Raw genomic sequence first — 20,998 nt, 5'->3', positions numbered from 1 at the left:
ACATTAGTTTGAATGCATGGTATCACAGGTTATCTATAGAGTAATGCACTATGTTCTATCACAGGTGAGTACCTGGATACTACAACATCAACGTGTAGACCGCTCTGTCCACTCAGTACCATTCTCTTCAAAGGTCTATGCGTGATGAAGGATGAACTTAGCACGACCATGTGCGATGAATCGGTAAGTTACCGTATAGACAGCAAGTTTTTGGTGTTTCTATTAAGGAAGCAGTGATCTATTAAGTTAATCATTGTTCCAACCCATTCTTAAAATGTCTTCATTCTTTACAGGCTTTCTATCTCTTTGGTGGCCACATAGATTTAAAGAGATTACAGATTAAAATTAGAATTTTGCTTAACTTGCCATTAAAAGTGGATATTTTGGTGTTTAACTGTTGCATAAAATATAGGCTTGAAAACTTAACATTTGATTTGCATTTCATGGCAGCCAATACTACCCTTGGTTTTTGATGTATAGGTCTGTTACACAGTGCCCCAGAATGGAAACTAAGAAAATTTTGGGTTAAAATTTAGCAATGACAGCATTTGAAAGCCAATTTGAAAGCATGACAACCAATAAAAACTTTCCTAGGCTATATTTGGTATTGTTGAACAAACAATTACATGTTTGTCCTTTCCAGAAAGCTAATACTGTGAGGATTGTAATGGTATGCAGAATGACATGACTATTGGTACGACGTATACTTGTGACAACCCTTTAAAAGCGCCAAATGAATTTTTAGCTGACGTTGTCCTGAAATAATAGTGTTCAAAGGCCAGTAGGCTTTATTGCTGAGATACTAGTTGGATTTTGGTTCTGCTGGCTTGGTTGTATGCATTTTATTGCTTCAGTAAGGTTATTATTTAATACATCCTGCTTTTAGCTCTCCTATGACGATTACTTAAAGAGAGGGAAAGAGAGCCCATATGTCACAGCCGAGTATAATAACAATGGCTTCTTTCTTGAGCTGAGCAATGGCGAGGTGATATGCCATACATGCACACGGACAGTAGCTACGAGACACGAAGAAGATCTCACTACACTCTCCGATGGCTCCATCAAACTGAACACGAGCGTCATTGATAGGCTCTTCGTGGTATATGAAGACGACTATACATATTTGTGCTTACCTTCGACTCCGCCAGCCGGTACAACTACTTCCAAAGTGCCTCAATTTCAGAGTTACCAGGATATTTTGACTTTTATTTTTTGCATCATATCTATAATATTTCTCATCGCTTTTTTCGTCGTATTCTTCCTTGTCAAAAGAATGAGAAATATTCCCGGCTCAACTATCGCCGGTAATATGTTGATGTTTCTGTTGGCATATATCACATTTGTTGCCCGAGGACTCATCGTATATTTTGATGACGCCACCTTCTGCTATGTCATCGCCGTTCTAGTAAATTACTTCTTCATTTCGGCTTTTATATTTATGATCATCTATGCTGTACTTATTATTAGGTCACTCGAGTTTGTTGACCTAGATTCTAGATATACAGCATTCACAGTTGCGCAAATTTGGTTGGGAGGCATTTTAGCACCCATTCTTCTCGTTATCATGCCAGCTCTGCTCGTCGACAACCTTACCCCAGAGTCGATCTGGGCCCCTGCCTACGGAGGTGAGAGTTGCTGGATGGAAAGTAGATATGGGAATATAATTTTTTTCTTAATTCCTGTAGCAATATGCCTGATAGTAACAGTAATAATATACATTGTTGTGGTGCGCAGGCTAATGCAGATAGCAGCATCTACAAGTCGTGTCAGAGATTCGCACAAAGAGAAGGTATATCTTTGTCTCAAGCTGATCGTAGTGCTTGGTTTCAATTGGATTACCGCAATTATTGCTGGGGTCGTCGATAGAGAGAAATATCCAGTCGCTGCGGAAGTTACGTCAACCATATTTATCATCTTCTGTTGTCTCCATGGTTTCTTTGGATTCATTGTATTTGTCGCCAGTGGAAGCAATATTCAGTTGCTGAAAGCCAGGTACAGCAAACTGTCCGATTCCAATTCATCGTCTGGTGGACGTGCCACTCGCACCTATTCTGGCCAGCCTCCAAGTACAACTGCAGCCAGTGAATTATCAACTATGATAAAACAGACTTCACCAAAACAGTCTCCTAATTCGATTGAAAAGTTGAATGCGGATGTTAAAGCTGTTGCTGATGAATATAGCCCTCCAAATGAGACACTGAGTATATCTGCTGAAGATAAACGAAATGATTCCCCAATATCTAATAGGTCAAATCGATCAGTTCATTCTAAGAAAACATGCGACTTTTTCTAGATTCCTCCGAGTAAATTTTTTATGCATGCATACAAGTTTGTCGTATTAACACATTTCTCCAGAGTTACTATCTGTCAGAGTAGACAGCTCATTAACATTACTGGATTTTGATTTTTGCATTTGTTTTATCTTCATATACATTTACAGTAAACTAGTCATATCCTCACCTTATAGTTATCTTATCACATGAAAGTTATGTTTTGACCAATAGTACTTCTTGATCAGGAAATACTTTGTAATTTATATACATCCTGTATGTTAACGATGGGCCTTTTGCAATTGGTGCATGGATTCTTCATATTTGGTATTATGGACATGTCGACAGAAAAATTCTATTAACTGTGTATTAAATTATTTTGACTTTCTACGATAATTAAGCAAAATCGCTTTAGTAGCCGAGTTGGTTGCGTTATTTTTGTATTTGGTATTATTTTAGTCCACATTTTTTTCTTATGGTGTGTAGTTGTATATAATAAAACATTTTCTTAGTGGTTAATCCCTTCTATAAAACTAAACAAACTATTTCTTCCGCAGCATGATCCCTGGTAGGTGGATCACATAACAAATTTAGTGATAGCTGCTATCAAATATATCTTCTGAATGAGGTAGCAGCAATTTAGTTAGGTGGTAAGAGTTTTAGTTTGTCTTTCTGACTTGATGTGCTGTAGCATACAAGTTTTGTTAAAAGTTAATAAGTGCTAAGCATATCAAATACCCTTATCATGTATGATACTAAAACCGTGAGGCTGTTTACAAGATGTGTAAGCGATTGATCTTACATCCTTTGAGTACGCATCTTTGAGAATTGAAAGATGATGCTGGTTTTTCTGAGGCGTAAGTAATCAAACTCACAGAAATTTCAAGGACGTCTCAACTTTTAATTTGTATTCTGGGAGACAACCAGGTAATTTAGCTCTAACGAATGAAAAAACTGACATTACTTATTTTTTGCTACAGCTAAAATCTTAGGTCACAGTATATAGTACAGGTATAGTTGCAGTATAGGTACAGTCACAGTATAGTCACAGTATAGGTATAGTCATGATCTAGGTATAGTCACAGTATAGGTAGTATAGTCACACTATAGGTATAGTAACACTATAGGTATAGTCACACTATTATTTAGGTATACTCACACTATAGGTATAATCACACTATAGGTACAGTCACCTACCCAACCTACCGGTCAATACTACCAATAAAAAGGCCACTGAAAGAATGTCTTGGCTGCTTTCGAATGCCCAAAGCGAACATGACTGACGACAGTCCACAGCTCACTTCACACCAATTCGCCACATTCAGAGAAGATTGCAACTTTATACACATCACCAGTTCACCCCATTTTCTCCAGTATAATGGCAAAGCCGAGTCGGCTGTGAAAAATTTAAAGCTTATCTTGCCCAACTGTTCGGACCCTGAGTTTGCCTTGCTTTGATATCGTGACAAACCCGAAGAAGCAGAACATGTTTGCCCGGTACTGCAGAAAAATCAACAAGATCTGTATTGCCACAACGGAGTGAGGATTCCATAATATGGCGCCTTACAGTGCCTCGCGTGGCGTGTTCACAACTCGAGTTGTGAACACGCAACGCGAGGCTCTGTAAGGCGCCATACATACCTGCCAACTCTCACGCATTGGGCGTGAGACTCACGCAATCACCCCAAAGAAAAAATGAAAATGCGTGAGAAATGCGTGAGATTTTTGCCCCAATTTCAATAATTTTATATATACTATCATTGATACATCAATTGCCCTAAAACCAAATCTCACGCATTGCCCCACTCTTGGGTTGGCAGGTCTGGCGCCATACCATAACGCAGTCAGCAAGGAGATCAAAACAACTGACGAGATGCAAAACTTAGATGTTCCGTGACAAGTCTGCTCAGGACCTTCAGCCACTACCTTAGGGCCAACCATTACTGGCGAATGACTAATAAAATCACTGCCACAATGAAAAAGAAACCTAGTAAAAAAACTCAGTGGACAGTTCATACTCACTCGGCATTGATGATATTGTATACAAAAACAAAAGAAAAGATTGCCTATTAGGGACAGCGACCTCAGATCATCACGCTAACCATGACGATTGACCAGCCTCAGATAATCTCAACCACCGAAATGATTAACACCAGATCATGACACACCATATCCACATACCTCCAATGACGTCCCAGTTATCAGATGCACCCAAGGCGCGAAAATTTTTCCCCAAACAGGTTCACCTATGGCAGTAAAATCTTGGCTCCTGATTGGTTTTAGTAATTGAGTTTTAGTAACCAAAACCTACACCATTACATTAAAAATTGTTACTTATCTACTCTCCTCATTAACTTACCACAGTTTTTTTAAACCAAAAAATAACAATGCATATAGCTGCCACAAGCATTTTTGCTATTACAAATATTTGGTGAGCCATATTATATAATAAATATCCGGACGATATTTAAGAACGCGCATGCCCTACTGGGAAATCCAGCAAAAACGTCATGGGCTTCACACGAATGAGAGCAGCATTTATTTATCACAGCGGCGCATATGTGCGTAGTCGTACTACGCATTTACATTAGGCATTGGCAACACGTTTCGTCTACGCTTTCATCGAAAAATTTCCTTTGCGTCAGTTTTCTGATTGCCTCGCAAGTGATTTAGTCTCTTAAATAGATGTTTGCCTTCCTTACATAAAAAATTATTAATAAAGAACTATCATGATTAAATTGTTACAAAATTTATTTGAATTTCATTAGTCAACAGCCAAGTGTCAAAACCTTACATAATACGGTATTAGTTGCCAAAAAGCTGCTAAATTTCAGTAGTGCGCGAGTTTGCAAGCGCGATAGAGAAGTCGCGAAGCGCTTCGCAGTACGTACTGCATCTTTACAGCAAACAGTTTTATTAATACGAACGTTTGGCGACCGTTTAATGTTCTTTGATTGTCTGACATACGGTAACTGTATTTAGTTCGGTTTGTGGCGACGACTTAATTTCACGTCAACAGCGTCATGTCGTACATTTTAATCCAATAGGATCGACCGTAGTGTCCAGCAGACTATTGCAACCGCTTACGGTTTATGTTCTCTAAAATTCAAAAGCCGTATGTATAAATCGGTATATTCCTTTAAAAACTCTCGTTATTATTAAGTATGCTAGGACGATGAAACCAACGTTATATTCATAATATTCCTGATAGCTTGAAGTTTTAATTTGGCATTGTGCTTGTTCTAAATACTTAAAAACATGGTTCAATGTCGAGCTGCATTGCACCAACCACTGTTGGAATTATAAAGCGTAGTTGTGATAAAGCTCTGCGATGAAACTGTAACACAAACTAAAGTGTCAAACTAGCGATTGATACGGTGCATTAATCAGAAATTTTATTCTGACATTCTTTTCAACTCCAGCATAGTTCGTGGCCAAATAATTATGTTATGAGAGGAATAACGCCGTTGACTAACGTGGAAGATGTTCGCAGGCCTCCCAGTTCAGTTAACATGAATATCGTCAGCAACAACAACAACAACAATAATAAGATTATGGCAGTATTCGTGAGTTCTTTGCAGCATAACTACAGTAGCAATAGCGTGATAATGCTTTCGCTAACACAAAAGGGAATGCGTAGCATTTTTTTTAACAACGTGTTGTCTTCACTGGTAACTTTCATATCTAAAATAGACTTGTCATTCGTTAGAGTTGCCTCTTCATCGTTTAAATACTTACCAAAAGCACAGTGAACCAGTTGGAATCTTTTTAAAAGTTTTATTGAGAATTCCCTTTGAAAGGCTTGCTTTTTGAGTAATTAGTGAGCTAATTAGGGCCCTAGAACAAGCGTGCTAAATAAGTCTGACGTCTCACAATTTTTATGAATGTGATGTAAGCATTTGTTAAAAATGTCCCTCTGAAATTCTCTGTGCTCATGTTTTCCACAATTCTTATAGACAAATTTATGGGGAACTTATGACAATTGTTGGAAATTTGCTTTATTTTTATGTTAACCTATAAAAGGTCTATCATGGTCTATCTCAAAAGGGTCTGCCTTATGGTACATTACATTAATCTTGCGACACCTATAATTTAGGAGGCACTCTGGTTAAAACCATGCTTTCCTTATGTTTTAAAGTAGATAATGGACAAGGAAGTGAGACGAGCAGAAGCTGAGCTCAACAAGGCGCTTGCTGAGGTTGAACAGCATTTGAACTCTTTAAAAGCCCAAAGTTCAAAAATATATCACAAGCTAAACCAGGTTACCCAAAGCTTTGAAGGTCGGTTCAGCAAGGTTTACAGTCGACTAGTAATTTGTTTTGATGTGACTACTGACTGTTAAAAATTTGTGCAAGTGTATTAATTTTTAGCTAACAAAACCAATTGCTGGGATTAATGTCATTTGTAACTAAAGAAATTCACTTTACTAGTTGATGTTCTAGAATAAATGATGGGATAATGAGTCGCAGCTTCTGTTTGCCATTGATTGTTGATACAACTTTATCTTAGCTACTTTTTACCTTTGCAATGAATGATTGTGTAAAATCACAGAAAAACTTCAGTGTATCAGGAATAGTTCAAAATAGAAAGTATTTTGTCATACTTAGTAGCAGGATGGGATAACTCCTAAAATAGGAAACTAATGCAATTTTGTCAATACCCACTTTTGACTTGGTAATTCTGCGGTGGTTGATAAAGTTTTCGTAAATAGTCATACCTCTATGAGTTGAAGATGCACATTTAGCAAGCATAAACTTAAAAGGAAGCCAATTTCAAACAAAGCTGAATTAATTTGTCTTAATCATCTGCTTTCAAGGCCACTATATTCATCACCACATCCAACGGAGAAAACTTAACGGATAGTGAAATCTTGCAATGAAATGATGCTTTGATTGTGGTTGGCTGAATTAGTAATATTCTTGGAACATAATTACAGCCAAACTTTGATTTCTACTTACAATTTTAAGGACATTTGATGTAACATTTGTGCAAATATTTGACTCAACATACCAAGTGATTTCCAGCGTACAACACTCGAATTTTTTTGAAACAAAATTTTTTTTCAGTCAAGTTAAAAAGCTAAACATTTGAATGAAAGTACAAAATTATGAAAAAAACATTGTTCCTGTAAACTATATCTAGTGTAATTTAGAGTAAGCTGCGTTGTGTATGTCTAACATTTTTTCTACTACCAAACCTACCCAGCTTATCCTATGCTTCTGCTCCCATGTCTTTTCCGGTAAGTTGACAATAACAGAATGTGCTGTTTCATAAAATGTATAAAACAGCACATTCTAAGCCATACCACCCCTTGTCATTGTTGGTATGATTGACAATACCAGACAAAATAAACATAGTGGATAAAATAAAAGTTCTAATACATTCACTGTTCTATAAGACCTGTTCTGAATTTTAAACCCGAATAGTATCCAAATGATTTTAGTCTAAAAACTCAGAAAACAAAATATATGAAAACATTGAAAGATACAGTACAAGAAACGTCAACCATGTTGTTTTGTATTTTGCACGTAAATAAAATAATTTTAGCTAGTGAAACCATGGAAAGGGTTTTGCTAAAGAGTGATGATCTTCTCTCCAATGAGGAAAAAAGAATGCTAACTTCAAGTAAACAGAAAGAAAAGGATATAGCGTCTTTGCAGGATGAACTTCGGAGCCATTTTGATAGAGAAAAAAGTGAACACAAGGTCATATATGAAGACATATCTAAGTCTATGAGAGAATTGTTTAATTTGAAAAAAGATTATGATGCTGTTAAGCTTGGTCATATGTTGGACAGTGTTACTGTCAAGTCTTTTTCAAATGAGTAAGCTGGTATTGTTTAAAACTTTTTCTAGTTTTGGTACTGTTAGTGAATAAAAGATAGTTTGACCATCTTCCTAAAAGGCTATTTTCTGTAGTTACCATTGCAGTACTCAATGCATATGATAGTCATTTTGAGTATGGATGATCAATGAAATTGAAATTTTAAACAATGCTTTTTGCCTTGCTTTATTTTTGACCCAGAAATATACATACGCAATGCACAAAGATAAAATAAATATATATTGTTCAACATGCAGCTTCAGTAACTTGCGATGGCATAAATGACACAAAGTTCAAACAAACATTCTTGTAAATAGGTGAAAGAAAAACAAGGGTGTGGAGAGAATAAGTTTCATGGCATTAACTTGTGCTCATGTGGTTAAATAACAGAAGAAATAGAAGTAGAAATAATTACATGCGAAAAATGTACCACAATGTATCAAATATCATTATTGGACTCATCATAGGTTTGGTTAACAAAGATGCCAACGTTATGCACAAAAGTAAAACAAATAAATTATATGTCCATAGACTACATATCTTGCCCAGGTATTGCACATAATGACTGCGTCTCTACGCATAATTGGATCAAATCAGAAGTAGGGCTTAATACAAAATTTATTGACAATTTGAGGAGAGAGAGAGGGAGAGAGCGAGAGAGAATGAACGTATCGCCATATATATCATAGAGGGTTTTTTCATACTATATGTTAGCACATGTTCAATTATAAAGCCTGTCATGAGATTTGAAGCAGCCATTCCTATTTCATACTACCGCCAACACCAATGTCTCGGTCCAGTATCTTTGTGAAGTCATATATTCAATGAATATTAAATATAGATAAAATATTAAGATTATTTTTTATTAACAAGTTTTTCCAAACTAGTCTGTGTAACTTTTAAAGCAACCTTCAATCACATGCAGTCAGTTTATGTTTAGATAAAACAGTATTAAACAATAAAAAGAGAAATGACGAGTTTGAGCATTCCAACAGATCTCTCTTACACTGCATACGTTATTACAGTCAAAACTGCTATTGTGTTTAAATACTGCTGACCAGATGGAGATGCATAGTTTTTGTCATAAGTAATAGACCAACCAGAAAATCTCTAGTCATTGAACTAAACTGGAAAATTGCACCTATGATGTAACTACAGGTAAACCAATCTTTTAAAAGCTATGTATATCAGAATTGGTATCATACAGTTCCGTTACAAAGGGCCCTCAGCAAGTTCATTTCCATTATCGGAAGCGATCTGCCATTCTGAATCAGAATCCGATTCTTCCTTTTCACTACGTTTGACAGCGACAGTGGGATTCACTGTATCCATGGTATCACCTTTTCCTACTAAAAGACCATTGTCATTCAAGTCTTTCTGTCGATTACCTGTCAGTTCTGACAAATGGTTACTAAGTGTGACATTTGATGCATCTTCGGGTTTCGGACTGGTGTCTCTCGAATCTGGTTCTGAAGGTGATGAGCTTCCCTCCTTGTGGATTTGCTCAGCACAATCTTGTAGTCCAGAGCAGTAATGCACCAACATAACAGCAAGAGCCTACCAATAGGAATACCAAAAACATCTTATATAATCAGTTATTTGTGTACAACAATCCAAATGTATGCCACGGTTCATCCTTTGACCTTTTAAGTATAAGGCATATTGCAGCGGAGTGTAGAATACAGCTAAGCTGGAACTGACCAATTTAGCTTTGGAGGTACTTTTTAACTGACTATGGCCCTAATATTTAATAAAATCTTTGGTCTTAATTGTCACTACATATGTATCCCAAATCAGTTACAAAAACTAACAATAAAGATATTTTAAAGAATGTTTTCAAAAGGTGACTTCCACAAGATGTTAAGTCTATACACAGTGAAACCTCAGTGCGCGACATCATCCTTACTCAAACAACGTGGTGCTCAACCAGAAATGTGAATAGAGAATGCATCTGAATATGAACAGACTGCCGGTGCTCGAATTAACCGAGTTGAGCCGGAGAAACCTAATGAAAAAGCCCTTATCAACCAATAGGTAAGCGTCTATTTGACTCAACCCATTGGTGAGTAAAGACGTACACAATTTGTTCGAGTATTTTTTTGCCAGTTTTTCTAATCTTTTGTGTTACTTAAGCTGTTTAAGATAAGTCCAAAGAAAGATACATGTTCCTTTAGTATTTGAGGTATTTTTCTTAGGGGTGGAAATGCATTAAAATACCATTTTTGGTCATGGGTTTTTCCCCCAGTTTTCAACAAAGCATTGCTCGACTGCCACATCCGAACAGATGATGATTGAGCACTGAGGTTCCACTGGATATGTGTATATGTACATGTATATATATAAAAACCATGTATACCCACTTAACATCTTTTGAGTCACCTTTTAAATACATCATTTAAAAGTATCCTTGGTGTTAAATGTTCCGTAACAGATTTTGGGTTTGCAGTTTTACAACAATCAGGTCAAAAGAATCACATTTCTACATCGCTGTTCCATGGTATGATGAAATCAGCACAGTTCAGAACATCACAATTCGGCAAAACTTAAAATTAGTTTGTACTAAAAGCGCTAAAACAAAACCATAACACGATAGTCAGTACCATCCGATATTGCAGCTAACAATTGACTTGAAGAAATCTGCACTGTAATAGACAAACGAAACACTGATCAATTTTAGCTAAAATATGGTATGTTTGCTGTCGATTTGTCAAGCTTAGGTAATCTGGTAGTTTTTATTTAAGTCAACATCTTGTCTAAAAGCGCACGATTACAAAATATGTGGACAAAATTGAATGCTTGAACAACTAGAGATGATCAAAACTTGGGTTTTGACAGACAATCGTTGACTTACTAGGAAACCGTAAGTCAACATTAATACTTGAACAGCTACATGTCTCCGTTTTAAAATAAAAGGCAGGAGATTTAATTAACAGAGTTGTGAACAATGACGATAAAAGTAACTTTGGATTGTGTTTGGAGCAACACAGAAATTTACATTGTTATCAAGAGTCATGAGAGTCCTTTTGAAATTCTATGCTGTGATTGAACCAAATTCTAAAAGTTCAAACAAACCAACTTGTGATAACTTGCATTAGATCGCCATTAATTTGAGAACTTGGCTTTTAATTGTCTTAAATCTTAGTTGTGATTCCAGACAGTGGCAAATATAAAAGAGTCATGTAACTTTTAAGATTCTTACAGATCTTAAAATGTTTTTTTGTCCTGTGATGTAGAACACGATGATTTTTTGTCCTCTCCATACGAAATATTTTCGCCATATGAAATCAACAAAAATTTCTCTCAGCATTCAACTTTGGCAGTCGGTGTGCTGATTATATCTGAAATACCTCTAACAACGAATGAAAAAATAGGACGCTTGATGTCACTCAGTTCGGCATTATTCGTTATCAGTTGTTGTGAAAACGAAACCGGAAACAGATAGGTGATAAAATTATTTTAGCGATGAGAAAAATTAAAGTTCTTCATTACTAAGAACTTTAATCAGAGTGTTATTAGATACTAATATTCTGTCAGCAGCCATTTTTAATTTCTCGGTCGGTTAGAAGTGCCCTCAGTATCTTGGCGATATCTCAAGAGCTGACAGTTCAATAGACTTAAAAATTTCAAATTATATTTAAAGCATATAGGCCTACTTTCCAAATCTACAAAAATTTTGTAATCCTATGTAAGCCAAAAGTACAGAATGCTAAAGGGGAACTACTGAGCTGAGTTCACTCGGGCATAGAATCAAGTGGGAAAAGCCAAGGTTTTAAAGTGTTAAATATTACTAAAACCGTGCATGCAGAATATTCCATATCAACTGCACTAGAAATATAAACCGCCCCATTTTTAAACTGCCTGCTATGTATGTGTACATAGAGTGCTGCACAGGCAATAGTATAAATATGTACTCAGCGACATTTGTACACAGTATCACATAAGGGCAGACAGAGAGAGAACAAACCTCAAATTGATTTTTAACATAGATTGACAGTTTGTGGAGCTTTTAGGTCTCACCTTTGACCAACGATTCGACATACGTAAAGTTGACAGAAGGAATAGGCTTACATCGTAAGTCTACAATGTAAGTACTTGAGAGGTACTTACATGCGAGTACTTTTTTACATGCATGTAAGGACTTACTTACACGTAAGTACTTGGGAGGTAAGATCGAAAGGTACTATTGAATTGCAAAACAAGTATTACCTGTATTTTCTCATTTGCTTTGTTTATCTTCAATGTGATAGCATCTCGATGCGACAGGTTAGAGCAGTTTTTCAACGACTTTTCGTGTTCATCTCTCACTAACGACACCATTTCGATCTCTGATTGGAGTTTATCAACCTGCATAGAAATATTACTAGGACTATTACACAGCTGCTGTTATTCCATTGCTACCAAATTATAATCCGCACCGCTATTCCCTGCTACATACATACAGTACATGTATAGTCATGTACATACATGTACATTACAGTACTCAGAATGTTAGACAAAAAATAAAGAATGTAAGAAATTTTTAAACAGCAGACTCAACATCGGGTTTTAAATTTATAGATTTATAAAACTTATAAATTTATAGCCGCTATAAATGTTTGTAATGCTAGTACAAACGTACGCTCATGTTGTTTTTAAAAACCTAAAACTTAATTTTAACTCCTGTAAAGTTAAAAACAGGATGGTCCTAACTGGTAACATCTCCAATCTACAATAATACTGCACTTCATTTCTTTTTATTAGTTTTAGAACCGACATATGACAAAATACTTCAATCAAATTACCTGTAAGATTGAAACAAATAAATTATGTAAAAATTTGTAATAAAAAATACTAAAAATAGAAGGAAAAATTGTACATAGAGTTAAATTAAAAAAGTTACAATCCTTAAAGAAATTCTTGTCATTAATTTATGTTGTAGACACATGAGAGGGAGTGCAGACTTGGCTTTTCTCAGATTTGTTGGGACAGTGATAAAAGTTTACAAGGTAACTTACTCAACCTTACGCCAGATACTGTAGTGTTGAGAGAATTTTAGACATGCTGAAAATTACATTTTATCAAATAAAATACTTACTCAAATTTGTCACAATTACTCACATGTCAAAAGTTCAAGGTTGACAACGCAGTTAGACTCACATAACTGTAGGAATCTCACACCCACAATCTCCGTGCAGAAAGAGTTTAACCTCTACATCTGATTCTCTTGCTATATAGCTTTTCCAACATTCAATGTAATAAATTTGAGCAAATATTTGGCCTAAATATTATAAAAAATATTTTATATATTGTGATATTTAAGCAAATACGGTATTTAGCTCTTCATCCAAGGTTATTTGCAACATACGAAATTCTATATTTTGGAAGCATAAAGTTTGAAAAAGAAAATAAAAAGGCTTGAGACGGAAACTACAAAAATGTAAAACAATAAAAACAAAAAAAAATATATAAGCTTTGGTAAGTTAAATTTCAGCTAATATAAATCATCGAAATCACTAGCCACTTCTATGTTGACACAGTGTATATCTAAGTCTGCTCTTTCATCCGCCCCTCTCCGAGGTAAGGTAGTAATACAACCCTTTTTATTAATCGACTACTTATAGACTTAGCTTTCAGCTCTGTGTGATTAATTATCTTCAACAGGGTTCAAGATTTTAATTGTAGAACAAAATGAATGATGTGCAGTGTATTCCTAATGCAATATTTCATCCAACATACGAAGGTTATAAGATAAGAAGCAAGTCAGAAACCAAATCAAATTTAGGTCAGAAAGCTCACACAAAGTTATTTATTAATTCACACATACCATAGCCTCCAATTTATTTTTCCGATCTTTGAGGCTAAGGGAGGCGAAAAGCTCCTTCCCCTTAAGTTTAGCTCGTGTAATGACTAGCTCATCAGAATCCTCACATTTTCCTAGCGATAACAACAAGACAGTGGTATGTAAACAATCTAGTGAAACATGCTAGTAATCTCATGAATTTGCTCAACAATGATTGGAGTAAACCTTTTTTCATAGTTTATAGCATAAAAATTCAACAATATCCTGTTAAATACTAACAAGTTTACAAAAAGTGGCTAGTCTAAATATTTTATTTGAAAATTTTTTAAAACTGAGCTTGGCCAAGCATTTATTTAAGTGCATTTGATAGCATAAGAATATAACAGTGATACAAAGAGTTGTCTGCTACTTCCTCCAATAATGTATAAGTGAAAGTAGACACAACTCTTAATTTTGCATATAATAATGGGCATTGCTTTCAATATACAGAAGTAGCTCCTACAACGTAAACCTCATATAATGTACAAGTTACCGTACAGTCATTAAATTAGTAAGGTTTAGTTTTTTCTTATTCGAAGGGCAAAAGGGGTGGGTTTGGGACGACTTTAGCAAGAATTAAGCATTGAACATGTATTTTAGTGTTTGTGTATCGCAACATAGCTATAATGTAAATGTTCTCGAAACATATTATCAACATTGCAGGAACATCTATAGTATTCGTAATCAGCTCGCTAAAAGAATGTCAAAATACGCTACAATTTTCCGAATATCAAATAGATAATTTTTTTGTGACTAATATTTAGGTGGAGGTATGATGGATCTTGTACTAGTTAAAGAAAGGTTAAATATGAAAAGCTTCTAGTACCACTATTGGTTGGAAAGTCTGCTAAGAAGTCAAATTCTATATCATCGTCAGACGAACTGTCCTCCATCGCTGCAGCTGAGGCAGCATAGAGCTCATCTCCTGATGAATTATCAGCATTGCTGTCGGACTGTAGCTCTGATATCCTTTTTGACTTATGTTTTTCACCTTCTTCAACGACTACAATTAGTGTCATCAAATGAAAGGACAAACATTTGAATCATTATTTAACAAAAGTGATAGATGAGATTATCTGCGCTTCCCAATCACAAAGCTGTCTGAATAATTCTACAAACCTCTGAGGTTTTACTCAAGTCAATTGCACTGAATTGATTTTATTAAAATTGTGTTGGGTGAATGCAAACAACCCCTAAATTAAAAATATACAATATGACAACAATGTAACAGCACGTAGTAAATGCACATATGTCTACCACAATCTCGCAGCTTGGCATTTAGAACGTTTTCTTACTTTCAAATAGAGCGCCAACCATAGCGACTAGTATAGTTGTCATACAAAGTATGATCGAACATTGAACACAAGATTCTTTGTTCAAAATCGGAATAGCAAAATGCTGGATACAAAAAGGCTGAGAATTCAGGCTTTCTTAAACTGCAAACTTTCGTCTCTAAACACAATTAATTTTTATTCCTGCTTAAAATCTAGACATTTTAAAGACTTTAAAAGGCAGCGTTTGAATTAAAATTAAACGTGTCTCTTTTCTAAATAAGAAAATAAGGTACGACTACTTTTAAAAGACCACCGGAGGAGTCAGCTGGATAATCCATTTTCTGGGCTGCGAAACAAACTTTTCACTTTCCAAATAAGCTGTAATTTAGTTCGCATAACCAGGAATTATAAACAGGAATTGTCATTCCAAGGATACTAGCATGCGGATGGTAGGAAAGACAACTCTAGTAAGAGAAATACTTACCAAAACTGATTTTAATTCTAAAGTTAACACCTGAGCAAGTGAGCCTATGCTGGGAGACAGGAATAGGTAGGTTTAAGACTAGAATTAGTTACTAGCAGTGTTAATGATATGATAGCTTACCGTAGCGAGCCCGAGCTAGAAAAAATACTGTAGCTTAACAATCTCTAGAAGCTTCCGTAAGACTGGCATGCGCATACATATACATCTAAATTGCCATTACTGAACAACTCCACACTATCGAGCAATTTTCAAAAGCATCTAACACTTGAAAAAACCTGAAAATACTACGAGCTTGCAATACAAAACTCAAAATCTTTTTATATGCAGCCCAAAACATCAATCTAGACAAAAAAATTCTTTGTTGGCTTTTATTGCCTTCGTCTTAACAGCCAAAATCTTCTTGTAATAATAATAATACAATTTGTTAATAGTGATGTAATTCTCTAGTGTAAACTGATTGGCTTCCAATGGCCAATCAGAAACAAGAAAGTAGTAATTACTAATGCGACGAGTTCACTGAACATTCTCACCTAACATGATGGAAAACGCGGTCTGAGTAAAGCATCTACAGTAATAACAGCACAAAACCTATGTATACATTTATCAAGAACAACCATGTAAAACATGGCAGTACCTACAAAAGCTTCCATACATTAAAAAGTTATAAATCTACATATTGTAATAAACTCTCAAATACAGTCTTTGAATTAAAATTAAAGACGTCTCCTTTCTAGATAAGAAAATAAAGTACGACTACTTTTAAAAGACCATCGGAGGAGTCTGCTGGATAATCCATTATCTGAGCTGAGAAACACACTCTTCACTCTTCAAATAAGCTGTAATTTGGCTCGCATAACCATGATTTATAAACAATAACTGAAATCATCCGTTCCGAAAACGTTTACTTTATATGGATTTATGTTAAACGACCAGTGAAAACACGTAAATTCTCCCTTATATTCTATAGATAATCAGTGTTTGTGTTGTGCGTGCGTTGAGTTACCCTGTGATAAGTGTTTCAATGGAGATTCGTAGGTTGTGGATTAAAGTTAGATGCTTTGTTAAATAAAAAGGAATCCAAGCTAGAGGTCATAGCGACGCACTCCTGTCTGGCTTAGCAGCATGCTCTCGGTATAGGAGCACCCTCAAGTTTGTGGAAATGTTTAAAATGGAACAGCTTGCGTGGTATTTTCTTGCGAATCATTTGCAAGTTGCTCGTCTTTCGTGAACATGAAACATTTGATAAGCATTTGCGAGTAAGAAAACTTGCAGGTTTTTGCCGTTTCTATCTTGCGGATAACACAAAATTGCGGACTAATCGCATCATGGGAACATAGTAAATAAAATGTAGAATGACTGTAACTTTGTCTCTGTGAGAAGCATTGAGACTTGATACTGATATAAAGACAGTGAAACTCGGCTAACTCGACCTTCACGGGACCGAGAGAAAGTGTTCGAGTTATCGGAGTGTTCAAGTTATGAGAACACTGTCACAAGTGCATGTATTCATCAGTACGTATACAAACTATTTAATATAAATCAAAAGGCATTGATTGCTCATTGCAAGTAAGGGGCCTCTCATGTAATGTTTTAATTTTTATCAGAAAGTATAAATATTTTCTTATTACTTAAGATCTGTTTGTTTGTTTTAGGTGATGTGACTGCCAGGACGTTTGCAGATTAAAATGGGCAAAACTTGATCGCGGTTGAAACGCTCAGTAAAAAAAAGACTTTTTTTAAAGCGTTTTAACAAAAACCAATTTTGCCGATTTTTTTCTAAGTTTATTTGAAGGTTATCTCGCTTCTCCTTGCTCAGGGAGGGCTATCCCAAGCGGATGTTTGGTAAAATTTGATTCTTTGCAAACCTTTAGAAAAGTCGTTAAAAAGATATTTTGCCGATAGTGGTAATGATGACGCCTAAGAACTACTAAAAGTTGATGTTTTTCTTTATGGCTTGGAATAAAGTGATATTCTAAAGCGATAACAACCGTCTCGGTAGCCGTTGGGCAAAAAACTTAACGAAGTTAAGGTCGAGTTATCTAAAGCAATTTATCATTGCGTGGAAACGGACCAAACAAATCCGTTCAAGTTAACTATGTGTTCGAGCTATCCGAGGGCGAGTTATCCGAGTTTCACTGTATTTAAAATGGCGGATTCCCGTGACCTATTTAAGGGCACAAGAAGACAGTTTTAGGGTAGCTCTTATGGGTCTGTAACATCCGATACAATTGGGCTACAGACTTGGAAATCCTTCAAATTATTGCTTTTAAAAATGGGTAAGACATTAATATTTGCATTTCAGGTATTTTCAAGGTATAACGAGTCATTAGTTGACTACAATAGACAAATATTAAATAGAAAATGACACTCACCAATTTTTCCCTGGGTTTTTCTTCTACTCAGCTTTTGCATCAAGTAACTTTGAGCTCTTGATGCTCGGCTGGGGTGCTCGTTGGCATCAACTCCGATGGCGAATTGGTTGATAGGCTCATGGGAACAACTGGTCGTTATTTGGCACTGATCTACACACTTCTTATGCGCAATCATCTGGCAGTCTTCACATTGCATTGCCTTCTTCATCCATATCTTTGTAATTACAAATAAAACGAAAATATAAAACATATAAATGAAGTGAATTTAAACCATATATGGTGTAATTCCAGGTGTAATATAATAAAGTTATTCCTTAAACTATATATAGTGTAAATCAGAGTAAGTTATTCCTTTAATTATATATAGTATAAATTAGAGTAAGTTATTCATTAAATTATATATAGTGTAAATTAGAGTAAGTTATTCATTAAATTATATATAGTGTAAATCAGAGTAAGTTATTCCTTTAAGTATATATAGTGTAAATTAGAGTAAGTTATTCCTTTAAGTATATATAGTGTAAATTAGAGTAAGTTATTCCTTTAAGTATATATAGTGTAAATTAGAGTAAGTTATTCCTTTAAGTATATATAGTGTAAATTAGAGTAAGTTATTCCTTTAAGTATATATAGTGTAAATTAGAGTAAATTATTCAATAAACTAAATATGGTACAATTTATTATAAGTTATTCCCCAAATTTTTACCACTATTCAACTGAACATACGCATTACCAAACCTACAATTTTGCACACAAACTCTATGAAAAAATAATATTAAAACCTTTTTTAATTCATTTTTAGTGTCAATTGAGTATTAAATATTTAGTTTTTTACAGTTTGTATAATGTATTTGTTTTAATGGTAGACATATAATTATTTGAAATATTGTTGTTTTTAGGCTTGAGAATAAATTAAACCAAATAAATAGTACTATGTAGTAGAGAAATTATCTGTTCCGAGAATGTTTACTTTATATGAATTTATGTTAAACGACCAGTAAAAACGCGTAAATTGGCTAATCCATTCCAAGATCATCCCAAACTCACCCCTATGGTTCTTTAAATAGGAACAACTAAACTTAACCTTTTAATTTAATGAATGTACCATAACTGTAGTATTGGTTTGTATCAACAAGGTCTAGACTGCAAAGAAATAAACAAAAATATTGTATGTTTAAAATAGAGTAAAACAAAAATATATCTGCTACAGTAAGCGCGGTGTCTGTCTGTCCTTTTGTCAAAAGCCAAGGTTGGAGGCTAAGATGAGAAGATAAAAGATTATTTTCAAAGAGACGCCATCTCTACACCGTTAACTTGTAGACCAACACTTTCACACCTGCACTAATCTACTACTCTCGGGTATCTTTGAATAATCTGATGATATCTTACGGCATCTCTGAATAATCTGACGATATCTCACGGCATCTCTGAATAATCTGACGATATCTCACGGCATCTCTGAATAATCTGACGATATCTCATGGCGTCTCTGAATAACCTGACGATATTTCACGGCGTCTCTGAATAATCTGACAATATCTCACGGCATACTAGACTGCCAGGGTACTAGTGCTCTCTCATTTTCTTTCGCGAGTGTGACAAGAGAGAAAACCAATCTTTTTAAGGCTAACTATGAGACTCTAGTACATCAGATCGAATTGGAAAACTTGCACCGACATGACACTTTACGTTACATAGAATTTTTTATGAAAGTTGATGGAAAAACTTTACATAAGTTTTTTTTACGTTATGTGGAGCTTATGTCATAGGGGGTTTACGGTACGATTATGGTCTACTGTACAAGTATTTTCTACAATATACAAGTTTGTTGGACTAGCAGGGACTTGTCTAGCGAGTGACGGTGTTTTCTATAAAAACTTAACTAGAACAACCCGAAGTTCTCTAACCTTTTTGAGGCAGAAACTGCATGAAATAGCCTGAGTAAAGCCCTTCTCTCTAAATACATGTCGGGTGGTCCTGCCATCGCCATTAGAAGTCGGGTTAGGGTGTGACTCAGAAGTGGGAGTAGGAAGAGGTGATGCATCCACATCAACGTACTCGCTGTTTAACTGAAGTGATTCACTGGCACTCATCGTTTTGTCTGCAGAGGAAACACATGTTCATATAACCTTTAATATTTAGCATTCTGTTCTAACCAGCACATAGCCGCTATATTGGGCTTCAGCATTTGTGAAAATGCATCTGTGGGGACACGTATGGCTGTCTGCATATATATAAGTGTGTATATGTGTCAATATGTGTGAATTTATTTTTTTTGCATATCTGTATGTATAAATACTAGTGTATGGTTCAGTATGCATACTTGTATGTATATATACCAGTGTATGTGTATGATCCAGTATGAATATCTGTATGTAGGCCTATATATACCGGTGTATGTGTATAGTTCAGTATGCATGCTTGCATGTGTATATACCAGTGTATGTGCATGGTTCAGTATGATTAACTGTATGTATGCATATGTATAACCAGCAAGTATTGGCAATTGATATATGTGTATTGTGTACTGTACATCTGTATTCATACAAAAGCAGGTTTTTATGTACACACAATCTATATTTACCAGCTATATGAAATAGTTTACTGTGATAAAATTTCCTAACTAGTCATCGGGACCAGCGCCCGGCAAAAAGCGAAGACCCGCTAAATCGAAACTGATAGATTTAATGAAGTCACCTTTTCATTAATAGTAAACATCTTACACTTTTTCTTAGGTTCAATTAAAACATATTCGAGGATTGAGAGCGTTTCAGAGGCATGAAAAAGGGAGTCTTGAGCACTTAGAAATTTTACATTTCACAAAAAACCTAATAGAAAAACAGTGAACCTTGACGGCTGCTATCACAATGATGCTAGTGGAGGGATTTCAGTGGGCCAGACTATGAAAGAGAATTATGTATTTTTTGTATTTTTCTTTAATTTGATTAATTTTAATG

The 20,998-nt window shown here is 35.3% G+C and overlaps 3 protein-coding genes across 3 annotated transcripts in view; 2 read left to right on the top strand and 1 right to left on the bottom strand.

Annotated features, from left to right (window-relative positions):
• The window catches only part of LOC137401468 (uncharacterized), a 35,962-nt gene extending 33,173 nt beyond the window's left edge, over positions 1–2,789 (top strand). The window contains exons 10-11 of the mRNA XM_068087822.1: positions 65–183; positions 887–2,789. Coding sequence (XP_067943923.1) covers positions 65–183; positions 887–2,293 — 1,526 coding nt within the window. The 3' untranslated portion in view covers positions 2,294–2,789. The remainder of the gene's footprint in view (positions 1–64; positions 184–886) is intronic.
• A 2,536-nt stretch (positions 2,790–5,325) lies between these two features.
• Positions 5,326–8,164, top strand: LOC137402112 (uncharacterized). The gene is made up of 3 exons (XM_068088577.1): positions 5,326–5,385; positions 6,409–6,550; positions 7,818–8,164. The coding sequence occupies exons 2-3, from the start codon at positions 6,415–6,417 to the stop codon at positions 8,096–8,098; spliced, it is 417 nt and encodes a 138-aa protein (XP_067944678.1). The 5' UTR covers positions 5,326–5,385; positions 6,409–6,414; the 3' UTR covers positions 8,099–8,164.
• A 105-nt stretch (positions 8,165–8,269) lies between these two features.
• The window catches only part of LOC137402089 (PDZ domain-containing protein 8-like), a 67,646-nt gene continuing 54,917 nt past the window's right edge, over positions 8,270–20,998 (bottom strand). The window contains exons 14-20 of the mRNA XM_068088553.1: positions 19,949–20,142; positions 18,042–18,255; positions 15,790–15,804; positions 14,738–14,914; positions 13,897–14,006; positions 12,300–12,437; positions 8,270–9,650 (exon numbers count right to left, since the gene is read on the bottom strand). Of these exons, the coding sequence (XP_067944654.1) occupies positions 9,306–9,650; positions 12,300–12,437; positions 13,897–14,006; positions 14,738–14,914; positions 15,790–15,804; positions 18,042–18,255; positions 19,949–20,142 (1,193 nt within the window). The 3' untranslated portion in view covers positions 8,270–9,305. The remainder of the gene's footprint in view (positions 9,651–12,299; positions 12,438–13,896; positions 14,007–14,737; positions 14,915–15,789; positions 15,805–18,041; positions 18,256–19,948; positions 20,143–20,998) is intronic.

This window comes from Watersipora subatra, chromosome 8 (genome assembly GCF_963576615.1).
Source record: "Watersipora subatra chromosome 8, tzWatSuba1.1, whole genome shotgun sequence".
NCBI classification, from domain to species: domain Eukaryota; kingdom Metazoa; phylum Bryozoa; class Gymnolaemata; order Cheilostomatida; family Watersiporidae; genus Watersipora; species Watersipora subatra.
This window is presented reverse-complemented; position numbering and strand designations above follow the sequence as displayed.

Bases quoted from the DNA above. Each gene is read 5' to 3' on its own strand.
- LOC137402112 (XM_068088577.1), top strand. From the start codon at position 6,415: ATGGACAAGGAAGTGAGACGAGCAGAAGCTGAGCTCAACAAGGCGCTT. The intron at 6,551-7,817 runs GTCGGTTCAGCA...AAATAATTTTAG, and splicing joins GGTTACCCAAAGCTTTGAAG to CTAGTGAAACCATGGAAAGG.